We start from the raw sequence: 27,243 nt of genomic DNA, 5'->3' as shown, positions 1-27,243 counted from the left end.
TGGAGCTCAGGTGTTGTGGTTTCGCTGTCTTCAGTGTTGTCTATGGAGCTCTGTACAGTGACTTCAGTGGCTCCAGTGGCTGTGTCTTCCATGTGCTCTCTAGAGCTCTTTAACAGATGCTTCTTCTGAGGGTTCTGTCCCTGGTGTCATTGAGTCTGTGACTAATAAGTTCTTCGTTCAGCTCCACGTGTTGAGCGTGGTCCTCTGAGCTCAGCCAGCTAGTCTCTCTTTGATTGTGACTGAGGCTGTTCCGCAGCTCCTGTGGAGAACACACATGATTAAACATTCACAGAAACCAACACCCAGCTCAGTGGAATGTGACAAACCACTAACTTCTAAATGAGAGACTCTTTTATAACTCTTGTATTCTTTTGTGTTTAAAAACATTATAACGATTTAATGAGAATATGCATTCAGCTGGGCCATAATAAATATTGCATTTCCCCAAGTACAATAAAATGTGTTTTATTTGAATCATACTGTTTGATTTATACTGAACAAAAATATAAACGTAACATAGAACAATTTTTAATATTTTACTTAATTACAGTTCATATAAGGAAATCAGTGAATTTAAATTAATTAATTAGGCCCTAATCTTAGGATTTCACATGACTGGGAATACACATATGTTTATTACATTTTTTAAATTAACCCTTTATTTAACTAGGCAAGTCAGTTAAGAACAGGGGGCTGGGGTTCAAAATAAAAATAAATGAAATAAAATATAGGACAACACACATCACGACGAGAGAGACAACACTACACTACAATACATAAAGAGAGACCTAAGACAACAACATAGCATGGCAGCAACACATGACAACACAGCATGGTAGCGACACAACATGGCAACAACATGGTAGCAACACAACATGGCAGCAGCACAACATGGTAGCAGCATAAAACAGGGTACAAACATTATTGGGCACAGACAACAGCACAAAGGGCAAGAAGGTAGAAACAACAATACATCACGCAAAGCAGCCACAACTGTCAGTAAGTGTCCATAATTGAGTCTGAATTAAGAGATTAAGATAAAACTGTCCAGTTTGAGTGTTTGTTGCAGCTCGTTCCAGTCGCTAGCTGCAGCAAACTGAAAAGACGAGCGACCCAGGGATGTGTGTGCTTTGGGGACCTTTAACAGAATGTGACTGGCAGAACAGGTGTTGTATGTGGAGGATGAAGGCTGCAGTAGATATCTCCGATTTTTATTTAATTTTTATTTAACCTTTATTTAACTAGGCAAGTCAGTTAAGAACAAATTCTTATTTACAATGACGGCCTAGGAACAGTGAGTTAACTACCTTGTTCAGGGGCAGAACGACAGATTTTTACCTTGTCAGCTCAAGGATTTGATCTAGCAACCTTTCAGTTACTGGCCCAACACTCTAACAATTCATTAACAGGAATGTAAAAAAAAATTGAACAGAAATAAGCTTTTTGTGCATATGGAATGTTTCTGGGATCTTTTAGCTGATGAAACCAGAGACCAACACCTTACGTTTATATTTTTGTTCAGTGCACTCAGAGATTTTCTCACTGATAATGTGTAACATGCAGTTGGAATATTCAACTTTACAAAAGTTCATTCACAGACAGATTTGGAATTTAGTCACAAGCTGCGTCAAACACATTTGATCAATAATTTGCATACAGCACTTACAGAACACATTGCTTTTCCTCACTCTAGACCTAATTTCAATTGACCATTGGATGAATTCGTATCAATATGCTATTTTTGGAGGGGCTCTGAGGTGCAGAAAGGTCAGAAGTGTTGGGAACCCACTTTAATTTTGTTTTCCCTGCCCTCTCCTTCCTCTATAACTCACTTTGGAAAACTACTTTTGATTTGAAGAGCGCAGAGAGAAGACGGCTATTGATCTAGTGAACAATAAAACACACATTTCCACACCAGTTATCTTTGTTTTCAACTAATGCCAGTACTATTAAATGTCACAGCTAAGTTGATTAAGTCATAGAGCATAAAGTAATAAAACAATTATTATCTGAAGAAGAGAAGAGTGGCTAATGTGTGGACACCTGCCATATGAGATCAGAGTCCTGATATTATGCTACTTCTGCCAGTGAGTGACGTACGCACGTACACACACACACACGCACACTTACACGCACACGCACACGCACACACACACAGTCATTGTACATAAGAATTTGTTCTTAACTGACTTGCCTAGTTAAATAAAGGTTAAATAAAGTAAATAAAACACACAAACACACACAAACTCTGGACTAATCCACATGCCATTGATATTGTGTTATTCATATAAACAGGATTTCTCACATTTTATTTATGATATAGAATACTACAGTTTTCCTTTGCCTTATTCAGAGGGAATACAGTTGATATCAGTATTATGATCCACTTTCCACTCCACTTTCCATTTGTCAATCATTTCATCTACCACCAACCTTGAAACAAAACAGTCACTGTTTATATTTTTCATACTCTATCAAAGCAAAGCAGCTCAGTAGAAGACTGGGAACAGAATGCCCTTTGTGTTTAATGATTGATTCTGTAAGGGAGGAAACAACCACACATTAGAACAACTGATTAACATGTTGTTGGCTACTGATCACGTGAGTTCAAACTTTGGTTTTCCGTGCACGTACCAAAAATTACAAAATAAAAACCCCAACACTTCACTTTCAGCGATTTACCCAACACATACACTCCCTCCTCTCCCCTTCTTACCTGTGACATGAATATCCTGCCTGATGCTGTCAAGTACTGCAGGAGGGTAGCATGGTGTAGCTCTACTTTGGCTCTATAACGGTTAGTTGCAAACATAGTTCCTACCCCAGGGGAAGAGAGAGGGCATCACACTGCATGGTCCTCCTTCTAACCAGTCAACATGGGGATCTGTCAAAAACAACAAACAGGAAGATGGAAACAACAAAAAGTAATTGAAAATGTTTGAGGACAGTATAATTTGAGAGTATTCAAAGACAATAGTAGATAATGATAGCACTATAAATGATTATGCCTTAGCTCTTATCATGGCACAACATAAACAGAGTGACACAAGTACAGTACCTGAAGTACAAGAGATTCCATATAGTGTGAGCTCCTCCAAATCTGCTGGTTGCTCTTGATCTGGTCAGTGATAGACAGTCTGTCACCATTTTCTTAGTCTCGTTCTCTAGTTTTGTGTATTCTGAGCCTATAGAAGACTGGCACGTAAGGCTATATTCCCAATCTGGCTGTCATTCCTTCATACGGAGTAGTAGCCTAGCAGTAGCCTTTCTAGCGGCCTGCAGTGCAGCCCATCCTGCTGTGTCAGTCTCTCATAAGATTATGTGTCCTGGCTATCGCCTCCAGAGGGATATAATACCATGTGAATGGGTCATGTCTAGATGGGATCCAGCTTTTGTCAATTTTACATCAAAAGGTGATCTTATTTTTTTTGTTGCATTTTAGCTAACCCTTTTCCTAACCTTAACCTAATTCTCCTAGCCTGCCACGTTTATTCTCCTAACCTGCTGCATAACTTCTCCTAAACCTGCTACGAATAGTCAATTCTGGCAAAACCTGGATCCCTTCTAACCATGACAATGTGAATGCTGAGGAGTTAATAGCCTTAGGGGAAACACTGTAATCCTCCACGCATTAGGGAGCTCTGTCTTAAATAAGGTGTTTATTATCTGCTTCTAGGACAACAAATAGGAAACGTATATTTGAATGATCACTGTAAACCCCTTTTGAATGCAGCTAAGGCCTAAGATTTGACATTAGAATCAGCTTATTCATAGGTTAGGCTACTGTGGGCTAGGCTAAATAAAAATCTGGTAATGTCATGTAAGACTAATTTTAAGCCACATAATCATTAGGTTAGCCTACATGAGAGGGATCATAGGTACATTTATCATAAATCGCACACGTTTACATGTGTAGGATGGCGCTGACAGAGATGGTCGTCTCGCTTCGAGTCCTTAGGAAACTATGCAGTATTTCGTTTTTTTATGTGTTATTTCTTATATTGTTACCCCAGGAAATATTAAGTGTTATTACATACAGCCGGGAAGAACTATTTGATATAAGAGTGACGTCAACTTACCAACATTATGACCAGGAATACGACTTTCCCGAAGCGGATCCTCTGTTTCGACCACCACCCAGGACAATGGATCTAATCCCAGAAGCCGACCCAAAACAACGGCGCCGCAGAAGGGGCAGATGGAGCGGCCTCCTGGTCAGGCTCCATAGATGTGCACATCGCCCACCGCTCCAGAGTATACTACTCGCCAATGTCCAGTCTCTTGACAACAAGGTTGACAAATGTCGAGCAAGGTTTGCCTTCCAGACAGACATCAGAGATTGTAACATCCTCTGTTTCACGGAAACATGGCTCTCTCAGGATATGTTGTCGGAATTGGTTCAGCCACCGGGCTTCTCCATGCATTGCGCCGACAGAGATAAACACCTCTCTGGGAAGAGGAAGGGTGGGGGGTGTATGCTTCATGATTAACGACTCATGGTGTAATCATAACAACATACAGGAACTCAAGTCCTTCTGCTCACCCGACCTAGAATTCCTTACAATCAAATGCCGGCCATATTAACTCCAAAGAGAATTCTCATCAGTTATCATCACAGCTGTGTACATTCCCCCTCAAGCAGACACCACGACGGCCCTCAAGGAACTTCACTGGACTCTATGTAAACTGGAAACCATATATCCTGAGGCTGCATTTATTGTAGCTGGGGATTTTAACAAAGCAAATTTGAGAACAAGGCTACCTAAATTCTATCAGCATATTGATTGTAGTACTCACGGGGGTAATACACTTGATCACTGCTACTCTAACTTCCGCAATGAATACAAAGCCCTCCCCCGCCCTCCCTTCGGCAAATACGACCACGATGGCGTCTTGCTCCTACTGTCTTATAGGCAGAAACTCAAACAGGATGTACCAGTGACTAGAACCATTCAACGCTGGTCTGACCAATCGGAATCAACGTTCAAGATTGTTTTGATCACACGGAATGGGAAATGTTCCAGTCAGCCTCAGAGAACAACATTGAGCTATACGCTGACTCGGTGAGTGAGTTTATTAGGAAGTGCATTGGGGATGTTGTACCCACTGTGACTATTAAAACCTACACTAACCAGAAACCGTGGATGGACGGCGGCATCCGCGCAAAACTGAAAGCGCAAACCATCGAATTTAACAATGGAAAGAGGTCTGGGAATATGGCTGAAAATAAACAGTGTAGTTATTCCCTCCGCAAGGCAATCAAACAAGCAAAATGTCGGTAAAGCGCTCAGACACAAGACGTACGTGGCAGGGTCTACAGGAAATCACGGACTACAAAAAGAAAACCAGCCACGTCACGGGCACCGACGTCACACTTCCAGACAAACTAAACACCTTCTTACCCCACTTTGAGGATAATAAAGTGGCACCGTCGCGGCCCCCCTCCCCCCTCCTTCTCTGTGGCCGACGTGAGTAAAACATTTAAACGTGTTAACCCTCGCAAGGCTGCTGGCCCAGAAGGCATCCCTAGCCACGTCCTCAGAGCATGCGCAGACGAGCTGGCTGGTGTGTTTACGGACATATTCAATTGCTCCCTATCCCAGTCTGCTGTCCCCACATGCTTCAAGATGGCCACCATTGTCCCTGTACCCAAGAAGGCAAAGAAGGCAAAATAACTAAATTACTATCACCCCATAGCACTCACTTCTGTCATCATGAAGTGCTTTGAGAGACAAGGCAAGGATCATATCACCTCAACCTTACCTGCCACCCTAGACCCACTTCAATTTGCTTACCGCACCAATAGATCCACAGACATTGCAATCACCATCGCCATCGCACTGCACACTGCCCTATCCCATCTGGAGAACAGGAATACCTATGTAAGAATGCTGTTCATTGACTACAGCTCAGCATTCAACATCATAGTACCCTCCAAGCTCATTATTAAGCTCGAGGCCCTGGGTCTGAACCCCGCCCTGTGCAACTGGGTCCTGGACTTCCTGACGGGCCGCCCCAGGTGGTGAAGGACACCTCCACTTCGCTGATCCTCAACACTGTGGCCCCACAAGAGTGCATTCTCAGCCGCCTCCTGTACTCCCTGTTCACCCATGACTGCGTGGCCATGCACGCCTCCAACTCAATCATCAAATTTGCAGATGACGCAACAGTAGTGGGCTTGATTACTAACAACGACAAAACAGCCTACAGGGAGGAAGTGAGGGCACTCGGAGTGTGGTGTCAGGAAAACAACCTCTTACTCAACGTCAACAAAACAAAAGGAGATGATCATGGTCTTCAGGAAACAGCAGAGGGAGCACCCCCCTGCCCACATCGAAGGGAGAGCAATGGAGAAGGTGGAAAGTTTTAAGTTCCTCGGCGTACACATCACGGACAAACTGCAACACCGCCTCTTCAACCTCAGGAGGCTGAAGAAATTTGGCTTGTCACCTGAAACCCTCACAAACTTTTACAGATGCACAATTGAGAGCATCCTGTCAGGCTGCATCACCGTCTGGTACGGCAACTGCACCGCCCACAACCTCAAGGCTCTCCAGAGGGTGGTGCAGTCTGTACAATGCATCACTGGGGGCAAACTACCTGCCCTCCAGGACACCTACAGCACCCGATGTCACAGGAAGGCCAAAACGATAATCAAGGACAACAACCACCTGAGCCACTGCCTGTTCACACCGCTACCATCCTGAAGGCAAGGTCAGTAGAGATGCATCAAAGCTGGGCCTGAGAGACTGAAAAACAGCTTCTATCTCAAGGCCATCAGACTGTTAAACAGCCATCATAACATTGAGGGGCTGCTGCCAACATACTGACTCAAAATCATTGGCCACTTTAATATATGGATCACTAGTCACTTTAATAATGCCACTTTAATAATGTTTACATATCTTACATACTCATATGTATATACTTTATTTTATACCATAAATTGCATCTTTCCTATACCGCTCGGTCATCGCTCATCCATATATTTCCATGTACATATTCTTATTCCATCCCTTTAGATTTGTGTGTATTAGGTATTTGTTGTGAAATTGTTAGATTACTTGTTAGATATTACTGCACTGTCGGAACTAAAAGCACAAGCATTTCGCTACACTCGCATTAACATCTGCTAACCATGTGTATGTGACCAATAACATTTTATTGGATTAATGTTTATGTACAATGGCTGATGAGCACCTCTACATTCTATCTATAATTTCTCTTCATAATTGATCTTCATTTGACAAGGATTGAAAAGGATTTGGTAGTAGATTGTCGACTTGATTCATGATGTTGACTGCTGGCTAAGATTTTGAAAGTATGATGTTGACATGATCAGTCCAATTAAAGCTACGGTACATATAACATGATTTGACGTCATTTTATCTGTGGCCAATGACCTTGAGCCTTCTTAGATGGGCACTTCTAATGTAAATCTATAGCAGCACCCAAGGGGCTTGAATTTTCGAGCTCTCCCTGTAGATTATGCAGTGACGTAGTGTCCCCATGAGTGACAGAGAACTGAGCCAATCACGACGCAACTAGAGAACATTACCAACCCCTACGCTCTGTATTTTCACCTGGCTGCCCCTCCACCACAGAAAGCAGAGCAAGGCTGAAACACCTGCATTTTGGAGCTACCTTACTCAAGAAAACAAAAAAGGAAACTGATATGTGACACGTATTAATGCCAAAATAACGTGCAAAACAGGATTTTTTAAATAGCTAAATAGGTGTGTGTCACGTTCTGACCCTAGTTCTTTTGTATTTTCTTTGTTTTTAGTTGGTCAGGGCGTGAGTTGGGTGGGTTCTATGTGTTGTGTTTCTATGTGGGGTTTTCGTTTGGCCTGATATGGTTCTCAGTCAGAGGCAGGTGTTTGTCATTGTCTCTGATTGGGAGCCATATTTAGGTAGCCTGTTTTGTCATTGTGGGTTGTGGGTGATTGTTCCTGTTATGTTGTTCATGTTCGTGTGTTCACTATTTCGGGACTGTAGCGTCTTCGTATATTTCGTTTGTTTATTGTTTTGTTCTCTCTTAAAAGTATTCGAAATACATATGAATACTCACCACGCTGCATCTTGGTCCGACATTTCCTACTCCTCAGATGAGGAGGACGAAGACTCCTATTACAGTGTGGCTCTAAACAGAATGGGCTCTGCCGCTGTTATATCAGTTCTAGCAAGTTAAAATGTTTTATGGAAAAAAGATGTCTCTAGAATGACCATTCTAAATAGCCTATCTACAAATGGTAAAAAGTTGTCACAACGTGTTCGAGTGCTGCTCTGTCTTCTTGACTCAGCTGCCTCTGCTGCAGCACTCTCTCAACGCACACACACCCCTGCGGCTCTCCCCCTTTCCATCATTCACTCACTCACTCACTCACTCATTCACTCACTCATTCACTCACTCACAACCTGCTCCCTGCCTGATATTCAGCAGCAGTGAAATATACAGTACCAGTCAAAAGTTTGGACACCAACTATTTCAAGGGTTTTTCTTTATTTTAACTATTTTCTACATTGTAGAATAATAGTGAAGACATCAAAACTATGAAATAACACATATGTAATCATGTAGTAACTAAAAAAGTGTTAAACAAATCAAAATATTTTATATTTTAGATTCTTCAAAGTAGCCACCCTTTGCCTTGATGACAGCTTTTCACACTCTTGGCATTCTCTCAACCAGCTTCACCTGGAATACTTTTCCAACAGTCTTGAAGGAGTTCCCACATACGCTGAGCACTTGTTGGCTGCTTTTCCTTCATTCTGAGGTCCAACTCATCCCAAACCATCTCAATTGGATTGAGGTCGGGTGATTGGGGAGGCCAGGTCAAATTATAATATAAATTATAATTTATATTATTGTCCTATTCACTTCTCTTGACCTGGGGAACAATAAGGGCCTTCTACGCTTTCTGAGAGGGGCTAAGGATGAATAAAATAATTATAAGAATAATAATTTGAATTACATTATTCTTTTCAATGATGTTCTGATTTAATTGCTGCAGCAGGTGTTATCAAAGAGGATGTTGTTGCTAATTTGTTAGCGTCTCCCTTTACAAGAATAACTTTCAATAAGAAGTTACGTTTTAAATGATCATCATCTGGTGAGTGGAACTGTGTTTTTTATTACAGCACGCTTGCTGTTGTTAGCCATCTCTTTGAAAATAACTGGTGTGTGAAACATCGTTGCATTTAAAGTTTAGGTCACCGGTTACTTTGTGTGCTAAATGTGAAATGTTTTTTGCAATGGGAAGTAGTAGTTGTACATTTCGATTAGGAAATGCTTAGCCTAATGGTTGTGTTTTTGTATTCTTATGATTGGGACCTAGTGGCTCATTATGGCCGAGTGAATGGACTGCTTATCCTTTAACATCATGCTGTGTGTGACTGCTGTCTTTCCATCGGCCCTATGCAGCGGTGTAGTGGTACCTGGAGAAGTGGGTATACTCTAATTTTGTCAACAAGTTCCAAAATGGCCCACCCAGCAAAGGAAAGGCATTCTGTGTGAAAAATCCTATGTTTTTGCTCAATTTGATTGGGTGAGCCTGGTTCCCCGTTGGATAGGCCTGTGTCCACCCATATCTACATCCCTGATGCAAACAGGTCATGAATACTGAATTGCGAATCACAAATAGCCTACTAACCAAGACCTCGGACCAAACCTGTTCAATACCTGGTTTGCATACCCATTGTTGCCATAGTTAGCATTTAGCGTTTTTCCTACCCACCCTACCGGCTACCAATGTCATTCTTCTGTGAGCTGCTCCATGCCAAAACCGGTTGAGAGCTGCACATTCTTGCGGTGTACAGATGATATTCTGCTGAAACTAGGCTGTGTGGAGGCGCTCATGTGAATATATTCCACGTGCTTTGCGATTTTGTAGACTACTTTGCGCATTTTTTTCTCTATTGTACTACATAATTGATACATCGTATACCTCCGCTACACTACTTTTATACGCGTCAGTGGGGATTAAGTGAGTATATGCAATGCCCCTCCAAAAAAGTGGGTATACGGTTTATACCTGCGCATAGCCTCCACTACACCACGAACCCTTTGTGTTTTACAAAAAGTACACTCTCCTACATGAGTGCGCAGCTATTACCGTTGCTGTCCTTTCAGCATCACGAACCTGTCACACACTGAAGGCTTAGGTCCAATAGGTTCGTCACTGCGCAAACATGTCTATAATAGAAATAAAGACTGCAGGTATTAATATTTCAAGAAAGGAGTGTATATATTTGGCCTGGCGAAGCGGTTTTATGCGCTTACTGAATGGAAACTGATAATTATGAGTTTTTTTTACTCCGCTGGTCTCGGCTGGTCTTGGGTATAAATTATGAGTCCTCACTGTACAAGACCGAGTCAAGACCGAGTACAAATGTATCCGACACTAGGTATCCCCCTTCAGGAAATGTACTTTCCTAGTTGCACTTGATACTTCTGTGTTGATGGGACCTAAACTCATCTGTTTTTGCATAAATTATTAAAACAGCCTTTGCAGTCTGAAGTGTTGATTCACTATTATCCCCACTTACTATGCGAGATCAATATATCTACAGATCCTGCAAATAGAAAGACAAATTGTCATCCTCTTGGAGGAGAAGAAAGAGACTAAACAAATCAAGCAAATGCTACGCCTTTAATTGTTTTCAAACATCCCAATATATATAGAAATATATTGTATCACTGACTGGTGTACTATGTCTGAAAACATCACAGCACATTTAATGGCATACAAAACGAGCATCAAGTACAGTTCAGAAATATGGAGGGTAAAATGTTTAACAACAGAATACATGAATCATATCTTTCCACAATCAGACAAAACACTTACACATCACGTGCTGTAACACTGAATAACAGTCTGAATACATTTACATTTTAGTCATTCAGCAGAGGCTCTTATCCAGAGCGACTTACAGGAGCAATTAGGGTTAAGTACCTTGCTCAAGGGGACATCGACAGATTTTTCACCTCGTTGGCTTGGGAATTCGAACCATTGACATTTCAGTTACTGGTCCAACGCTCTTAAAACCCCTAGACTACCTGCCGTCCATCTCAGAGGGTGGTCTCGCTTCACTGCAGCAAGCGGTTCAACAACACTTCACATCAACACTTTACAACAGTACCATACAGTAGGCATCATGACAGAGTAAAACAAATGATTCCCTTGCACCACATACTGTATGTAAATAAGTACAGAAGATAAGCAATGACACGGCCGGTTGGAGGAGCCATGCTGTAGTTGTGGAGGTCCCTCTTCTCTCCATCACAATCCTTCATCGTAAGCCTTTCATTCTTTCATTTCATTCATTATTCTGATATGATCTGTTTCTAAACATATGGACAATATATGTTTATAAATATATGGACAATTCATGAGATGATAGTTACAACAACAAACAGCCTCAACAATGAGACCTGAAGTTCCACAACTACATTAGAAAAGTACAGCACTAGAGGGTTAAGAGTAGGGGAGATGAATCATCATGAGACACACGTCAACATTATACCTGTTACAAACTGAATAGTCTCCCCTGCTCCAAACCCATCAACAACATCATCCTCTAAGTCCACCACAGTGACATAAACTAATGTGAGCTCACATGATACTTACGGTGCAATTTGCTCTATAGGTAAGGTAGAACAAAACAGAATGATTCAATATTGGTGACAAAATTCCATCAGAAAAAAGTACACGTACATGCACACACAGTTATGTACCTTGTAGCCAGTCCACCCCCTCCTGTAGGCCCTCTCCTTTTACAGCATTACTGGCACTGAAACAGAGGGACAGATTTTAGTAACCTATCCCAACACAACTGTGTGTGTCTGTACCTGCTTGTGTGTGTGATAGAGTTGTGTCCTACCAGATGTGCCAGGGCTTGTCCTTGATGTTCTCCAGACAGAGCAGCTGAGAGACTTTGACTGAAGACATGGCTTCTCTCAGATCACTCTTATTAGCAAAGAGCAGCACAGGGATCCTCCTACTGCAGATGTCTGGAGGCAGAAGGAACACCAAAGAACAGGTGAGGAAAGTTTGTCTGTCTTTCTCCTCTTCTCTCCCTCTCGCTCTTCCTGTCTCTCTCTCTTTCTTACTCTCATTCTCTTACCTTGGTGATTGAGAAGAGTATCAAGCTCCTCTTTGGCAACGACCATTCGTAACTTGTCTCCACTATCGATGACAAATATGATTGCGTGACTCTCTCTGTGGACACCACAACAGAAAACAATGTCATCAACAAGGGATAGGAGGAGCAACATGGTAAAAAACACTGAATGTGTTTCTCTACATCAGGGTTAAGCAACTAGATTCAGAGCGAATGGCCGGGGGCGGTAACTCTTGGAGATAGATTCAGGGTTAGGTAACAACTAAAACTGCTCTACAGGCAATACTGGTTACTCTAAGTTTAGAGGTAAGGCACCTCTGGATTAAAACGTCCTGTCATATCATGCAGTTCTATATAGATAAACAGTGCAGGTGTAAAGTCTTACTTGTAGTAATGTTCCCATAGGTTTCTATATCTGCTCTGACCAGACATGTCAAACACTGTGAAAGACAAACTTTATAGAGACAAATTACATGTTACACATCAACAAACGCACTATAGTAATATAATTATTATTACTTTTACCTGGTTCACTAAGTTAATCATAGTTTACATTACAAGTTAATTACTACCGTGAACTCTTGAATTGTTCTATATTGAAGCCAATAGTTGGGACAATGTCTTGTGTCTGGGTCTGTAATACCACACACAAACAAAACACAGACAGACAACCAATAACTGAAGTGTATCAAAAATAAATGGCAAAATTGGGTGAAATAGGCTGTACTGACCTTCACCTGACTAGCATGTTTCCAGTCGTCTGAGAGTGGGCCATATAAGCTTAGCTGAAAACAAGCAAGCAGTGGATAATTGCAGCGTAACGAATGCGATAACACTCACAGCTCGTATGTATAACCACAATGCGATAACACTCACAGCTCGTATGTATAACCACAATGCAATAACACACAGCTCGTATGTATAACCACAATGCGATAAAACTCACAGCTCGTATGTATAACCACAATGCGATAGCACTCACAGCTCGTATGTATAACCAGAATGCGATAACACTCACAGCTCGTATGTATAACCACAATGCGATAACACTCACAGCTTGTATGCATAACCACAATGCGATAACACTCACAGCTCGTATGTATAACCACAATGCGATAACACTCACAGCTCGTATGTATAACCACAATGCGATAACACTCACAGCTCGTATGTATAACCACAATGCGATAACACTCACAGCTCGTATGTATAACCACAATGCGATAGCACTCACAGCTCGTATGTATAACCACAATGCGATAACACTCACAGCTCGTATGTATAACCACAATGCGATAGCACTCACAGCTCGTATGTATAACCACAATGCGATAGCACTCACAGCTCGTATGTATAACCACAATGCGATAACACTCACAGCTCGTATGTATAACCACAATGCGATAACACTCACAGCTCGTATGTATAACCACAATGCGATAGCACTCACAGCTCGTATGTATAACCACAATGCGATAACACTCACAGCTCGTATGTATAACCACAATGCGATAACACTCACAGCTCGTATGTATAACCACAATGCGATAGCACTCACAGCTCGTATGTATAACCACAATGCGATAAAACTCACAGCTCGTATGTATAACCACAATGCGATAACACTCACAGCTCGTATGCATAACCACAATGCGATAACACTCACAGCTCGTATGTATAACCACAATGCGATAACACTCACAGCTCGTATGCATAACCACAATGCAATAACACACAGCTCGTATGTATAACCACAATGCGATAGCACTCACAGCTCGTATGTATAACCACAATGCGATAGCACTCACAGCTCGTATGTATAACCACAATGCGATAACACTCACAGCTCGTATGTATAACCACAATGCGATAGCACTCACAGCTCGTATGCATAACCACAATGCAATAACACACAGCTCGTATGTATAACCACAATGCGATAGCACTCACAGCTCGTATGTATAACCACAATGCGATAGCACTCACAGCTCGTATGTATAACCACAATGCGATAACACTCACAGCTCGTATGTATAACCACAATGCGATAGCACTCACAGCTCGTATGTATAACCACAATGCGATAACACTCACAGCTCGTATGTATAACCACAATGCGATAGCACTCACAGCTCGTATGTATAACCACAATGCGATAGCACTCACAGCTCGTATGCATAACCACAATGCAATAACACACAGCTCGTATGTATAACCACAATGCGATAGCACTCACAGCTCGTATGTATAACCACAATGCGATAGCACTCACAGCTCGTATGTATAACCACAATGCGATAACACTCACAGCTCGTATGTATAACCACAATGCGATAGCACTCACAGCTCGTATGTATAACCACAATGCGATAGCACTCACAGCTCGTATGTATAACCACAATGCGATAACACTCACAGCTCGTATGTATAACCACAATGCGATAACACTCACAGCTTGTATGTATAACCACAATGCGATAGCACTCACAGCTCGTATGTATAACCACAATGCGATAACACTCACAGCTCGTATGTATAACCACAATGCGATAGCACTCACAGCTCGTATGTATAACCACAATGCGATAGCACTTACAGCTCTTATAATCAGTGGTGTAGTGGAGGGTAAACGCAAGTAAACACAATTTACTCACCTTTATTTTTTGCATGACAGTACACCCACCTTTTGGGAAAGAATTCATGGAAAATATAGGGAACGTTACTTTTTTCACCGCGACTGGCATTCAGTTTACCCACCTATGTTTTTTGTTTACCACTACATCACTGCTTATAACCACAATGCATAAAATTCACAGCTCTAATATACACTATATATACAAAAGTATGTGGACACCCCTTCAAATTAGTGGATTTGGCTACTTCAGCCACCCCCATTGCTGACAGGTGTATACAATTGAAAGGCCTTACTAAAGAGCTCAGTGACTTTCAACATGGCACTGTCATAGGATGCCATCTTTCCAACAAGTCAGTTCGTCAAATTTCTGCCCTGCTAGAGCTGCCCCGGTCAACTGTATGTGCTATTATTGTGAAGTGGAAACATCTTGGAGCAACAATGGTTAAGTCACAAAGTGGTAGGCCACACAAGCTCAAAGAATGGGACCGCAGAGTGCTGAAGCGCGTGAAAATCCTCTACCCTCAGTTGCAACACTCACTACTTTACTGACTTTGACTTTATTGTCCCCATTGGGAAATGTTGTAAGTTCCAAACTAAGTTCCAAACTACCTCTGGAAGCAACATCAGCACAAGAACTGTTCATGGGAGCTTCATGGGTTTCCATGGCGAAGCAACCACACACAAGCCTCAGATCCCCATGCGCAATTCCAAGCGTCGGCTGGAATGGTGTAACGCTTGCCGCCATTGGGCTCTGGAGCAGTGGAAACGTGTTCTCTGGAGTGATGAATCACGCTTCACCATCTGGCAGTCCGATGGACTAATCTGGATTTGGCGGATGCCAGGAGAACGCTGCCTTCACGAATGCATAGTGCCAACTGTAAAATTTGGTGGAGGAGGAATAATGGTTTGGGGCTGTTTTTCATGGTTTGTGCTAGGCCCCTTAGTTCCAGTGAAGGGAAATCAACACTACAGCATACAAAAATGGCATTCTAGACGATTCTGTGCGTCCAACTTTGTGGCAACAGTTTGGAGAAGGCCATTTTCTGTTTCAGCATGACAATGTCCCCGTGCACAAAGCGAGGTTCATACAGAACTGATTTGTCAAGATCAGTGTGGAAGAACTTGACTGGCCTGCACAGAGCCCTGACCTCAACACCATTGAACACCCTCAACCCCATTGAACACCTTTGGGATGAATTGGAACACTGCCTGGGAGCCAGGCCTAATTGCCCAACATCAGTAATGCTCTTGTGGGTGAAAGGAAGGAAGTCCCCGCAGCAATGTTCCAACATCTAGTGGAAAGCCTTCCCAGAAGAGTGGAGGCTGTTGTAGCAGCAAAGGGTGGACCAACTCCATATTAATGCCCATGATTTTGGAATGAGATGTTCAATGACTTTTGGTCATGTAGTGTATAACCACAATGGTTAACACTCACAGCGCGTATGTATAACCACCATCTCCATGGCTCAGCTCACTCAACTCAGATACACAACTCCGTCTCTTTCCATTGACAGGCCAGCGCGCAAAAGACGCGCGTGCCTACAGCAGGCCACCACATTAATACGTTTCAATTTAGAACAAAATCAAATACATCAGTCAATGGACTACAGTAGGCCTATATGCTCAATTATTGTTAGGCCATGTCAGTGGACTTACATTACTGGGTTTGAGTTGGTTGATGATGGTGGTTTTCCCGCTGTTGTCCAGTCCCAAACACAACACGTTCACTTCTTTCTTCTTCAGACCCAGCCATCCCGACAGTTTATCTAACAGGCCCATTTGTCCTGCTTACAACATCCGATCCTAAGGTTTAAATGTGGATTCGGTATAGGCCACCTACCCCCTCAATATATAATCAAAAGTTTCTACCATTTCTCGCTGCAATTTAGTCAAACGTTCTAAAATAGAATGTTGCCATGGATATGAGGACTAAGTAACTAGACAGCAGGTTGGCAGTCCAGTCTGTGAATAAGCCTATTAGAGTGAATTAATGCTCTGAACCTACTGCTGACCTGACTCGCAGTATGGGGTGATTCTGAGACATTAGATAATGTCAACTTCATGAGGAAAGGTTTATTACATAGGCCTACAGTAGCCTGTACATATTCCAGTCATGCTGAATATGTACAGGCTATTGGTGTTTTATTTATACTTTTTTTAGTGGTAGCCTATACATTCAGAAAACGAGTTGATTATTAATTATTTAACACACATCACGAGTCAAGACAATAGCAGAACTTGGATTTTCTCTTGCTTTATCCGTAGTTGGTCAATTAAGCACAAGCAGTAAACAAACTGTTGGATATCTACAACATCGCCCTAACTCGAATATTGGTACTGAGTGGCGCAGTGGTCTAAGACACTGCATCTAACCACACCTGGTTCGATTCCAGGCTGCATCACATCCGGCCGTGATTGGGAGTCCCATAGGGCAGTGCACAACTGGCCCAGCGTCGTCCGGGGTAGGCCGTCATTGCAAATAAAAATGTGTTCTTAACTGACTTGCCTAGTTAAATAAAGGTTCAATAAAAAAAATAAAAAAATGATGCATGTTCCAACTGCCCCATCTGCTGGCTAGCATTAAAAAGTCCACCTGAAATACAGTATATTCTACAAACTTTTCGGGACACTGGTGGACAAAATACTTCCAGTGATGTTGAGGTAACAAAAAAATATATGTGTAAACTGATCGCCAGTCACGGTGAAAAAAGTTATGCTCTCTCTACTTTCAATAGATGTCAGGCTAAATAAAAACAAGTAAAGTGTCAGGCTAAATAAAAACAAGTAAAGTGTCAGGATAAATAAAAACAAGTAAAGTGTCAGGATAAATAAAAACAAGTAAAGTGTCAGGATAGATAAAAACAAGTAAAGTGTCAGGATGAATAAAAACAAGTAAAGTGTCAGGCTAAATAAAAACAAGTAAAGTGTCAGGCTGAATAAAAACAAGTAAAGTGTCAGGCTAAATAAAAACAAGTAAAGTGTCAGGATAAATAAAAACAAGTAAAGTGTCAGGCTAAATAAAAACAAGTAAAGTGTCAGGATAAATAAAAACAAGTAAAGTGTCAGGATAAATAAAAACAAGTAAACTGTCAGGCTAAATAAAAACAAGTAAAGTGTCAGGATGAATAAAAACAAGTAAAGTGTCAGGCTAAATAAAAACAAGTAAAGTGTCAGGATAAATAAAAACAAGTAAAGTGTCAGGCTAAATAAAAACAAGTAAAGTGTCAGGCTAAATAAAAACAAGTAAAGTGTCAGGCTAAATAAAAACAAGTAAAGTGTCAGGATGAATAAAAACAAGTAAAGTGTCAGGATAAATAAAAACAAGTAAAGTGTCAGGCTAAATAAAAACAAGTAAAGTGTCAGGCTAAATAAAAACAAGTAAAGTGTCAGGATGAATAAAAACAAGTAAAGTGTCAGGCTAAATAAAAACAAGTAAAGTGTCAGGATAAATAAAAACAAGTAAAGTGTCAGGATGAATAAAAACAAGTAAAGTGTCAGGATAAATAAAAACAAGTAAAGTGTCAGGCTAAATAAAAACAAGTAAAGTGTCAGGCTAAATAAAAACAAGTAAAGTGTCAGGCTAAATAAAAACAAGTAAAGTGTCAGGATAAATAAAAACAAGTAAAGTGTCAGGCTAAATAAAAACAAGTAAAGTGTCAGGCTAAATAAAAACAAGTAAAGTGTCAGGCTAAATAAAAACAAGTAAAGTGTCAGGCTAAATAAAAACAAGTAAAGTGTCAGGCTAAATAAAAACAAGTAAAGTGTCAGGATAAATAAAAACAAGTAAAGTGTCAGGATAAATAAAAACAAGTAAAGTGTCAGGCTAAATAAAAACAAGTAAAGTGTCAGGCTAAATAAAAACAAGTAAAGTGTCAGGATAAATAAAAAAGTTGGTTAAACTGCATTTACTTGCGTTTACACTCCAATACACCAATGAAGACTTCCAGTAAATATAGCCATGTTCAACCAGATACCCTTCTCATGGGGAGGGATAGTTTGATGGCACAGTACTGGGGGAGGCATCATCTGATGGAACAGTACCCATAAACAATGCCTCCTATAAGAACATGCCATCCATAGAATGAAACAGTCAGTAATAAAAAGACATCTAACCACCAGTACTGTTCACCTTTATTTGCAAATAAATATCAGTTTTAAACTGCCTCTTACAGTGTGCAAGATCTACCACGTCTCTTTGAAAATGATAGAAAAATAAAATACTAGAATTATAAGTATGCTTGTACTTTGTAAAAAGAGCATTCTCCCTTTGCTCAGCAGTAAGACCTGCTAAACAGCCTGATCTGGTTTCTCCTCCCAGGAGGAGCCAAGTGTATCCTCCCTCTGAGAGGTCTGTCTGTAAACACCTGCTGGACAGGTGAGCTCCAGCCCGGTAGAAGTTGCCTCAAAACACAGATCTAGGATCAGCCTAGCCTACCTCCATCCTTACCTTAACCATTAGTGGGTAAAATTGTAAACTGACCTTCGTTCAGTTTCCAGGGGCAACTTCCTTCTACTCCGTACAGGCTCCTAAGGTACACTCCTGCTCCTGAAAATACTGTATACTGTAGGTGTGTGTGTGACCGACTGGGGTTGAACCCGGGTCGTCTGCGCTCCACAAGACTGTGTTAGCCTGCTGAGTTAAAGCCTAAGCATTTGCTTCGGGGAGCTAATGCAAGTCTTCAGGTTTCAGGCAGAGTGTGGGGTGGTTCACCTCTGCTACCTGTGGATCTGGAGAGGTTTATGGGATATTACAATGCTGTTGAGGGCCATATAGAGATAAAGAGATGTGTATATATATGACTTGGTGCTGCTGTCTCTGTGCGTCTGTCACCGAGCAGAACATACCTCTATCTGTCTCTAGCATGGCATACATGTGAGTCTTGACAGCAAACACATATCATGACACCAACCACTGTATGCCAAACAGCCTTGGTTTCCATTCCTACTATATACATTGTTTTCCAACAGCTGCCATAAGTCTTTAGCATTGCACAATTGGCCTGTAGAGCTAGCATGTTAGCGTGTAACAGAGTCTGTTGAGGTTTGCTGACAATCTGCTCTCAATGTCTATAGGTCCATAAGAGACTATAATTTATTTATTTCTCTTATCGTAGTTACTGAGACGACTGCATATATTGCTCATTTAGATAAAATGCTAAATAAATAAAGATAGTATCCAGATTTACTAGGGCGCTCACATACAAGACTGCACAGATATAAATATTATTTTAGGATTATAATTGATAAATTGTTCTATACACTTAAAACATTCAGAAATCCTCCGCACTTCCAAAGCGGACTCTTCGTCTTCTTCAAGTATTAGCATACCCAGATACTCTGGAGAGGTTAAAAAACGCAACGTGAATACCTTATGATAACGCTTACTTATCAAACTCCAAAATAATTAATATCATATTAATTAAGGACAATCCTTTTGAATGCCTGTCTGTTAGCAGCTACATCATGGTCACAAAAACATGTAGTAGATCACGTTCCCAAATCTACAGCTCTACCGTATAATAAGTACTTATGCTGCAACAAGGCATACATTCCCCAGGGGGAGCCAGGGACAGCCAGTACAGTGTGTCTCTCCAGTCCTGTCCCTGTCTGTATTGTCCTGTCTCTGGCTGAAGCAGGTTCAGGTGTAAAAAACAGTCTGGCTTTATGGAGTTTCTGCATCAAGGTCCAAGTGTGTGGTAGTCTGAGTATGAGAGGCCTCCGGGCTGAGATGGTCCGTCTGTACGCCTGTCTGAGGCACAGGCTGTGGCTGTCTGTCTGTCTCTCTCGCTATCTGTCCGTCTGTCTGTTTTAAGGTCTCATACATGGAAGCCATTCTCGTGTAATAGCTGCAGTCGGAGGGTCTGAATGCTGCTGACGATCCTCCTCTGGTGGCCAATCAACACCACCCCGATCCTCCGCACGTCTCTAGGGGGAGAGGGAAGACACGCACACACGCGTACACACACACACACACACACACACACACACACACACACACACACACACACACACACACACACACACACACACACACACACACACACACACACACACACACACACACACACACACACACACACACACACACACACACAATTGGATAGGGGAAAATGTTGGGTTAACGTAAGGTATTGGAAGGCAGGCAGTGCAACTGTAACATTTAGTTAAAGTTAGAGTAACATTAGAGTAATGTTTGAAGTAGGGAACAGTTCCTCCACTCACTCAATACTCATCTGTGCCACAGAGTCCAGTGTGCTGAATCCTGCTGCCACAAAGCTACTCTTGTATTGGCTCATCTTGATGGAACCCAACCAATCCCCGATGGAGATGAACATGTGGTAGTCCACCACCTCTCCTGGGGACTCTGCTAGACTGACAGATGGATCAAACAAAAGAGAATATAATAAGAACTAAAAACGTTTCACTTGCGGGTGAAATCAGAGCGTCTGTTAAATGAAATGAATGTGATGTACCCCTGTATATCTTCCACCAGGGCCAGCAGGCTGCTGGGGTTCCTGATCAGCTTGTCCAGGAAGGAGACCACATCAGTGAACTTGGGCCTCTGGCTCCTCTCCTTCTGCCAGCAGTGTAGCATCAGCTGGTGTAGAACCACGGGGCAGCCCATTGGAGCAGGGAGACGGTAGCCCTCCTCTATGGACAGGATCACCTGGGGTGGATGAAGGGAGAGAGTCAGCACGCACACACTTCTCGCTCATGTCATCCAGCCACTTCAGGGAGTGTGTACTATGCCAGTATTACTACAGTACATCAGAGCTACTGTAAGCATGCCTCCAGGGTGTGTTAGGGGGGCTGTGTGAATATAACAGCCTGTTCATTTGGCCTGTAGCCTTGATGTCCTCTCTGAGCCCTGACGGGTGGCAGGATGGGGCGGAGGTGTGAGGAGGCAGAGGCAGCAACAGTCAGGGATTGGCGGGGGCGATTGTCTTGGAAAGCACTTCTAAGCAATTCCCCAGCATCACAATCCCCATGAGGCCAGGGGCTGTGTGTGTGCTGGTGTGTGCTGTGAGGAGCTGAGGGGGATTACCAAAGAGCTTTCACACTCCACAGGGAGACGGGATGAATCCCCTCCATCGCTCTGACGATTGACCAGAGACCGTGAGGTCAGTCAGCCAGGGTCTGACTCCACAACTTTTAAACCCCTCCGTTGGCCAGTCCCCCCCCCCCCCCCCCCCCCCTCTCTCCCTCCAGTGGAATCTCAAAGCTTTAGATATTATACAGTATGGACACTCATTAGAACGGCGTTTCACGATACCAATCCCATGTTGGGATTAAGACTCCCATGTTAACTCCATAGAGAAGACATCATCCACAACTCACATCCTGATTGGACATCTCCCAGTAAGGCCGCTCCCCGTAGGACATCACTTCCCACATGACGATACCGTAGCTCCAGGCATCGCTGGCTGATGAGAACTTCCTGTAGGAGATGGCCTCTGGAGCTGTCCACCTGATAGGGATCTTACCTCCCTGTTCTCACACACACACACCCACCCACACCCACACACACACACACACACACACACACACACACACACACACACACACACACACACACACGTCAGGTTCCATCTGGTTCGTGACAATGCATGCTTGAGGAAATATGTGCAATTGACAGACCATATGTTAAACAGTCTCAGTTTGAATGCACTTCTCTGAAGTCTCTCAATGTGTACAAACACATGTTCACAGTTTGAGACTTTGTGTCAAAGAACAAAGAAACGCTCTGAGCTGCTTTAACAGCAGCACTAACCTTCCTCCTGGCCTTTATCCCTCTACTCTCTTTCTATCTCTTCAGATGAGGGCAAGAGTAAAATCACCAGTCTGCACAAATCCTCAGTCCATATTGTGGCTGTGACCCAACCTGCCTGCCTGCTCCCCACTCTCTTCCCCTACTCTCGCCCCCTGTCCCCTCACCCTACCAAACCAAAGTTCTGTCGAGCGGAAAATAGTTTACAGATGCCCCCAAAAGCAAAATATCCTTTCTGTTCTCTCTTCCCCATTTTCTTCCAGAATACACCACTTCCCCTCAGAGTGACCCTGAGAAAAGAGGTCACTAGGAGGGCATGCAGACTCAGAGAACTGTGTTTTTTTTGAACAGACAGACTAAACAGAACAGAAATAGAACAAAATAACAGCAGTTGATCGATTGGAAAGAAGATGAGTGAAAGCTATTGAAACCACAGATAAGGTCAGGGGAAGCTCATAGTTACCGTGGTGGTGTAAGCAGCCTCGGGGTCGTCCTCCAGGACTCTGGACAGGCCGAAGTCAGACACCTTACACACCAGGTTGCTGTTCACCAGGATATTACGAGCGGCCAGGTCTCTGTGGACGTAACCCATGTCAGACAGGTACCTCACGCCCGACGCGATGCCACGCAGCATGCCCACCAACTGGATCACTGTGAAGTGACCGTCGTGCTTCTAATGGAGAGGGACACAAGAGAGCGAGATTTTCATTTGTTATGTCTTTCTGTTCGTTTATAATTGAAAATCAATAAACAAATGGTATTTGCTTCTCACCCTCAGGAAAGAGTCCAGAGATCCATTCTCCATGTACTCCACCACAATCATCACAGGTCTGCCTGAAATCACAGCACACAGCACCACCAGGTCAGTCAGACGTGTTAGAGATGTGACTGGAATAAGAGCCTGCCCACACCCAGCTCTCCAGTGTCTGAGCAGGAGAACCTTCCTCTACAGTAATGCTACTAACCAAGCAGCAGTCATCTCTTGCATACTGTCTGTGTATCATCATTGTGTCAATATTTGCTGCAGAGAGTAACCAAGAGGAACAAATTAACACTAGCTCAGGTTTCCCTGTGTTTCATTAATCCCTGTTTGCTGAAGGACTCAGAGTGGAGTTACTCTCCGTATGGTGGTTAATAGAAGATTAGACCGGGGGTTAGAATAGATACTTTATTCTAGATTTCTGTGTTTAATGGACATTTGTCCCAACCCCTCCAGACACTCAAACATTGAGAGGCTCAGGGTCAGCAATGGTACAGCACCATTGGAGCAGATTGCGGTTTAACCTTGCTCAAGGGTTGGTACTTTCTCTAGCATCTAGGCCACCTGCTGCCCACATTTGCATCTGCACGCTGTTTCCCAGTCAGAGTCTATGAGCCTGGGGAGGGATTAGCACTAGCCTTTAGCATCAACATGCTGTTTCCTGTTAGAGTCCATGGGCCTGGGGAGGGATTAGCATTAGCATTTAGCATCAACATGCTGTTTCCTGTCAGAGTCCATGGGCCTGGGGAGGGATTAGCGTTATCCTTTAGCATTAGCATGCTGTTTCACGGTGAGGGTCTATTGGCCTGGGGAGAGTGGACCATAATCCACCACTGGATTAATTAACATCCTGTTTGATTAACAGCCTGTTCTAATTATTGGCCACTGTTATTACTCTTTAGTCACACCAGGGAGGAGAGGTAGACAGGCGGGAGGTTAAGGGAGTAGGAGATGAGGAGCCACGATAAGGGCAGAGAGAGAAGAGAGAGGAGGGGCCCGGGAGGGAGAGGGAGTCAGGACAGCAGAGAGGAGGAGGCCGGGGTGAGGACAACGGGGTATTTATCGGCTGTCTCCCCCTGCCTCTCATGGGGCACCCATCTCCTCTCTGTGATCCCCCAGTGGATGAGTGTGCTGCTGAGTGCACTAATTACAGGATTACACACAACAGAGAGACAGAGACAGCTCTGGACAGCTTAATATATTATAATAATATGCATTAAAGACAGGTCTTTCATTAGAAATCATACAGCCAAATCATACATTGATACATAAAACTAAACAATTAATCAAACAACGTTTTTCACTGTTTCAGAGCCCATTGATTTGTGTTATGTTTTTTGTCTGTTGTGTTGTCCATCCATTGACACAGAGTGAGTGCCATGGCTCCATGGTAATGAATGAAAGGGAACACTATAGGAACCCCCACTGTTCAAACTCATCAGACATTTCACAGCTCCTGATTCACACAGACTACAGCTGATTGGTTCTGTCGATCCCTCGTTTAGCTTCGCTAAAGTGACATTCTGTTTACTCCTCACAGTATCCTGTTAATTGGGGTAATTGGCCCAACAGTCTGGCAGTAAGGACAGGCCCGCTGTGAGGCTGTAATATCAGAATATACAATCTGAGATGCGAAAAGAAACAGGACGGGAGGTTCAAAAGTGTGACCCCACCACGGCTGAATTAGAAGCAGGCCTCAGTCAGGGGTCGTTGTCATGATTACTTGGTTTCCTGTAAAATGTACTATTTCAATTGTATCACACTTTTTGGAGGACTGCGTTTCAGTTAACTAATGGCTATTTAATGAATTCTTCAAGACATGGATCAGTTTCAGTGAAGTGAAATAACGTTGGCGCTGACATCCCTGGCCTGCTGCTCGGCTATAGTGAGAGAGGTAGGGGGCAGGTCAGGACCCTCTGTATCTGGCTCAGCTATAGGCCAGTGATTTCTTCAGCTAGCCAGGCCGGACCTGAATGGGGGCTCTGTGAGGCAGTCACTAAGTCAGCCAGCCAGGCAGAGAGAGAGAGAGAGTGAAGCAGTGGTGAATGGGGGCTGAAGATATAGAGCAGCTGGCTGGGCTGGCAGCAGAGAGCAGTGATCAGAGGCTGTCTGTCCATGGTGCTGACCAGATTATACTTCTCTCTCTATCAGCTCTGAGCTTCAGAGAGGACTAGGCCTGAGTTCTCCATGTAAACCTCTCTCTATCTCTACCTCTCTCTCTTCCTCTCTCTCTTCCTCTCTCAATTCAATTCAAGGGGCTTTATTGGCATGGGAAACACATGTTAACATTGCCAAAGCAAGTGAAGTAGATAATATACAAAAGTTAAATAAACAATAAAAATGAAAAGTAAACATTACACTCACAGAAGTTCCAAAAGAATAAAGACTAATAGCTTTTGGTAGGTTTCCAAACTACATTCCTTCCGTCTATAGCATTTCTTAATATTGTGCAGTTCCTTCGGCTTTGATGCCTCATGATTGAGTATTGTTCTGTTCAAGTAGACTGTGATTTTGCTGTGATCTGATAGGGGTGTCAGTGGACTGACTGTGAAAGCTGAGAGACTCTGGGTTGAGGTCAGTGATAAAATAGTCTACAGTACTACTGCCAAGCTATAGGTGTACCTACCATAGGAGTCCCCTCGAAGCCTACTATTGACTATGTACATACCCAGCGTGTGACAGAGTTGCAGGAGTTGTGACCTGTTTTTGCTGGTTATGTTGTCATAGTTGTGCCTAGGATGGCATATGGGGGAGGGAATGCTGTCACCTCCAGGTAGGTGTTTGTCCCCCTGTGTGCTGAGGGTGTCAGGTTCTTGTCCTGTTCTGGCATTTAGGTCGCCACAGACTAGTACATGTCCCTGGTTCTGGAAATGATTGATTTCCCCCTCCAGGATGGATAAGCTGTCTTCATTAAAGTATGGGGATTATAGTGGGGGGATATAGGTAGCACACAGGAGGACATTTTTCTCTGTTGAGATCATTTCCTTTTGAATTTCTAGGCAAATGTCAAATGTTCCTGTTTTGATTAATTTAATGGAGTGAGTTAGGTCTGCTCTATACCAAATTAGCATTCCCCTTGAGTCCCTTCCCTGTTTCACACCTGGTAGTTTGGTGGATGGGACTACCAGCTCTCTGTAACCTAGAGGGCAACCAGTGGGTCCGTCTCCTCTATACCAGGCTTCTTGTAGGATGACAATGTCTGTATTTCCGATTTCTTTGATGAAGTCCAGGTTCCTGCTCTTTAGGCCAAAGGCAGATGACCTCAGGCCTTGGATATTCCAGGATGAGATAGTGAAGGCTTTGTGTTCCATAAAGTATCCAATGTTGTTGGTTGTGTGGTTTGGCCTCAGCCCAGTAAGTGTGAGCAGATCCTGCTGAGCTTCTGGTACATGCCATTGGCTTGGGATAGTGTAAGAGTGGGGGTTGGGCCTGTTTGCCCGCTCACGGCCTGGGCGTATCTGTGACTTCCATGTTGAGGCCCTCTTTGCGGGGGTGGGGTGCATGGGGTGGGCAGGAGGGGCATAGGTCCATTCTGAGAGGACCTGAATGGGGTGTGTGCATGGTTGACTTGGGGGGGGGGGTGTTGATTGGTTGGGGTGGGGGTGTGTATGTGGCTGGTGGTGTTGTGGTCTGGATGTAGGTCCTCCTGGCGTGTGTCCTCTATGTGTAGGTCCGGCAGGTCTGGGAGAGTCTCGCTGTTCTGGGCGGGGTGTCTATTGATCTGATCTGTCACTTCCTGTGTGAAGTGTTGGGGCTGTGTTTGACAGCAATGTCCTTTAGATTCCGGCCAAACACGGTGGACACTGCTGCCTTGTATAGGTGGACCTGGTCATAGAGGCTGTTCAAGTCCAGGGTGGAGTGGTGGGCCAGGAAAACATTTGGTTTTGAGGCACAGTCACAGAAAATACTTGCGTTTACCCGCTGTATGGTAGCAGGGAGGAAGTCTTTTCATGGTAG

The 27,243-nt window shown here is 43.2% G+C and overlaps 2 protein-coding genes across 3 annotated transcripts in view; both read right to left on the bottom strand.

Annotated features, from left to right (window-relative positions):
• Positions 1–218: 218 nt before the first annotated feature.
• Positions 219–16,537, bottom strand: LOC120063952 (ADP-ribosylation factor-like protein 6). Its single transcript, XM_039014263.1, has 7 exons — positions 16,415–16,537; positions 12,696–12,757; positions 12,509–12,577; positions 12,127–12,221; positions 11,884–12,013; positions 11,738–11,793; positions 219–259 (listed from the first exon to the last, which is right to left on the bottom strand). The coding sequence occupies exons 1-7, from the start codon at positions 16,535–16,537 to the stop codon at positions 219–221; spliced, it is 576 nt and encodes a 191-aa protein (XP_038870191.1).
• Positions 16,538–20,574: 4,037 nt separating this feature from the next.
• LOC120063772 (ephrin type-A receptor 6-like) overlaps positions 20,575–27,243 on the bottom strand; it is a 236,441-nt gene continuing 229,772 nt past the window's right edge. For both annotated transcript variants that reach the window (XM_039014064.1, XM_039014065.1), the window contains exons 12-17: positions 23,299–23,360; positions 22,990–23,199; positions 22,097–22,246; positions 21,232–21,425; positions 20,981–21,130; positions 20,575–20,683 (exon numbers count right to left, since the gene is read on the bottom strand). In XM_039014064.1, the coding sequence (XP_038869992.1) occupies positions 20,575–20,683; positions 20,981–21,130; positions 21,232–21,425; positions 22,097–22,246; positions 22,990–23,199; positions 23,299–23,360 (875 nt within the window). The remainder of the gene's footprint in view (positions 20,684–20,980; positions 21,131–21,231; positions 21,426–22,096; positions 22,247–22,989; positions 23,200–23,298; positions 23,361–27,243) is intronic.

Source organism: Salvelinus namaycush, chromosome 19, assembly GCF_016432855.1.
Source record: "Salvelinus namaycush isolate Seneca chromosome 19, SaNama_1.0, whole genome shotgun sequence".
NCBI lineage: Eukaryota > Metazoa > Chordata > Actinopteri > Salmoniformes > Salmonidae > Salvelinus > Salvelinus namaycush.
The sequence above is the reverse complement of the archived record's forward strand: the minus strand, read 5'-3'. Positions and strand labels throughout refer to the sequence as shown.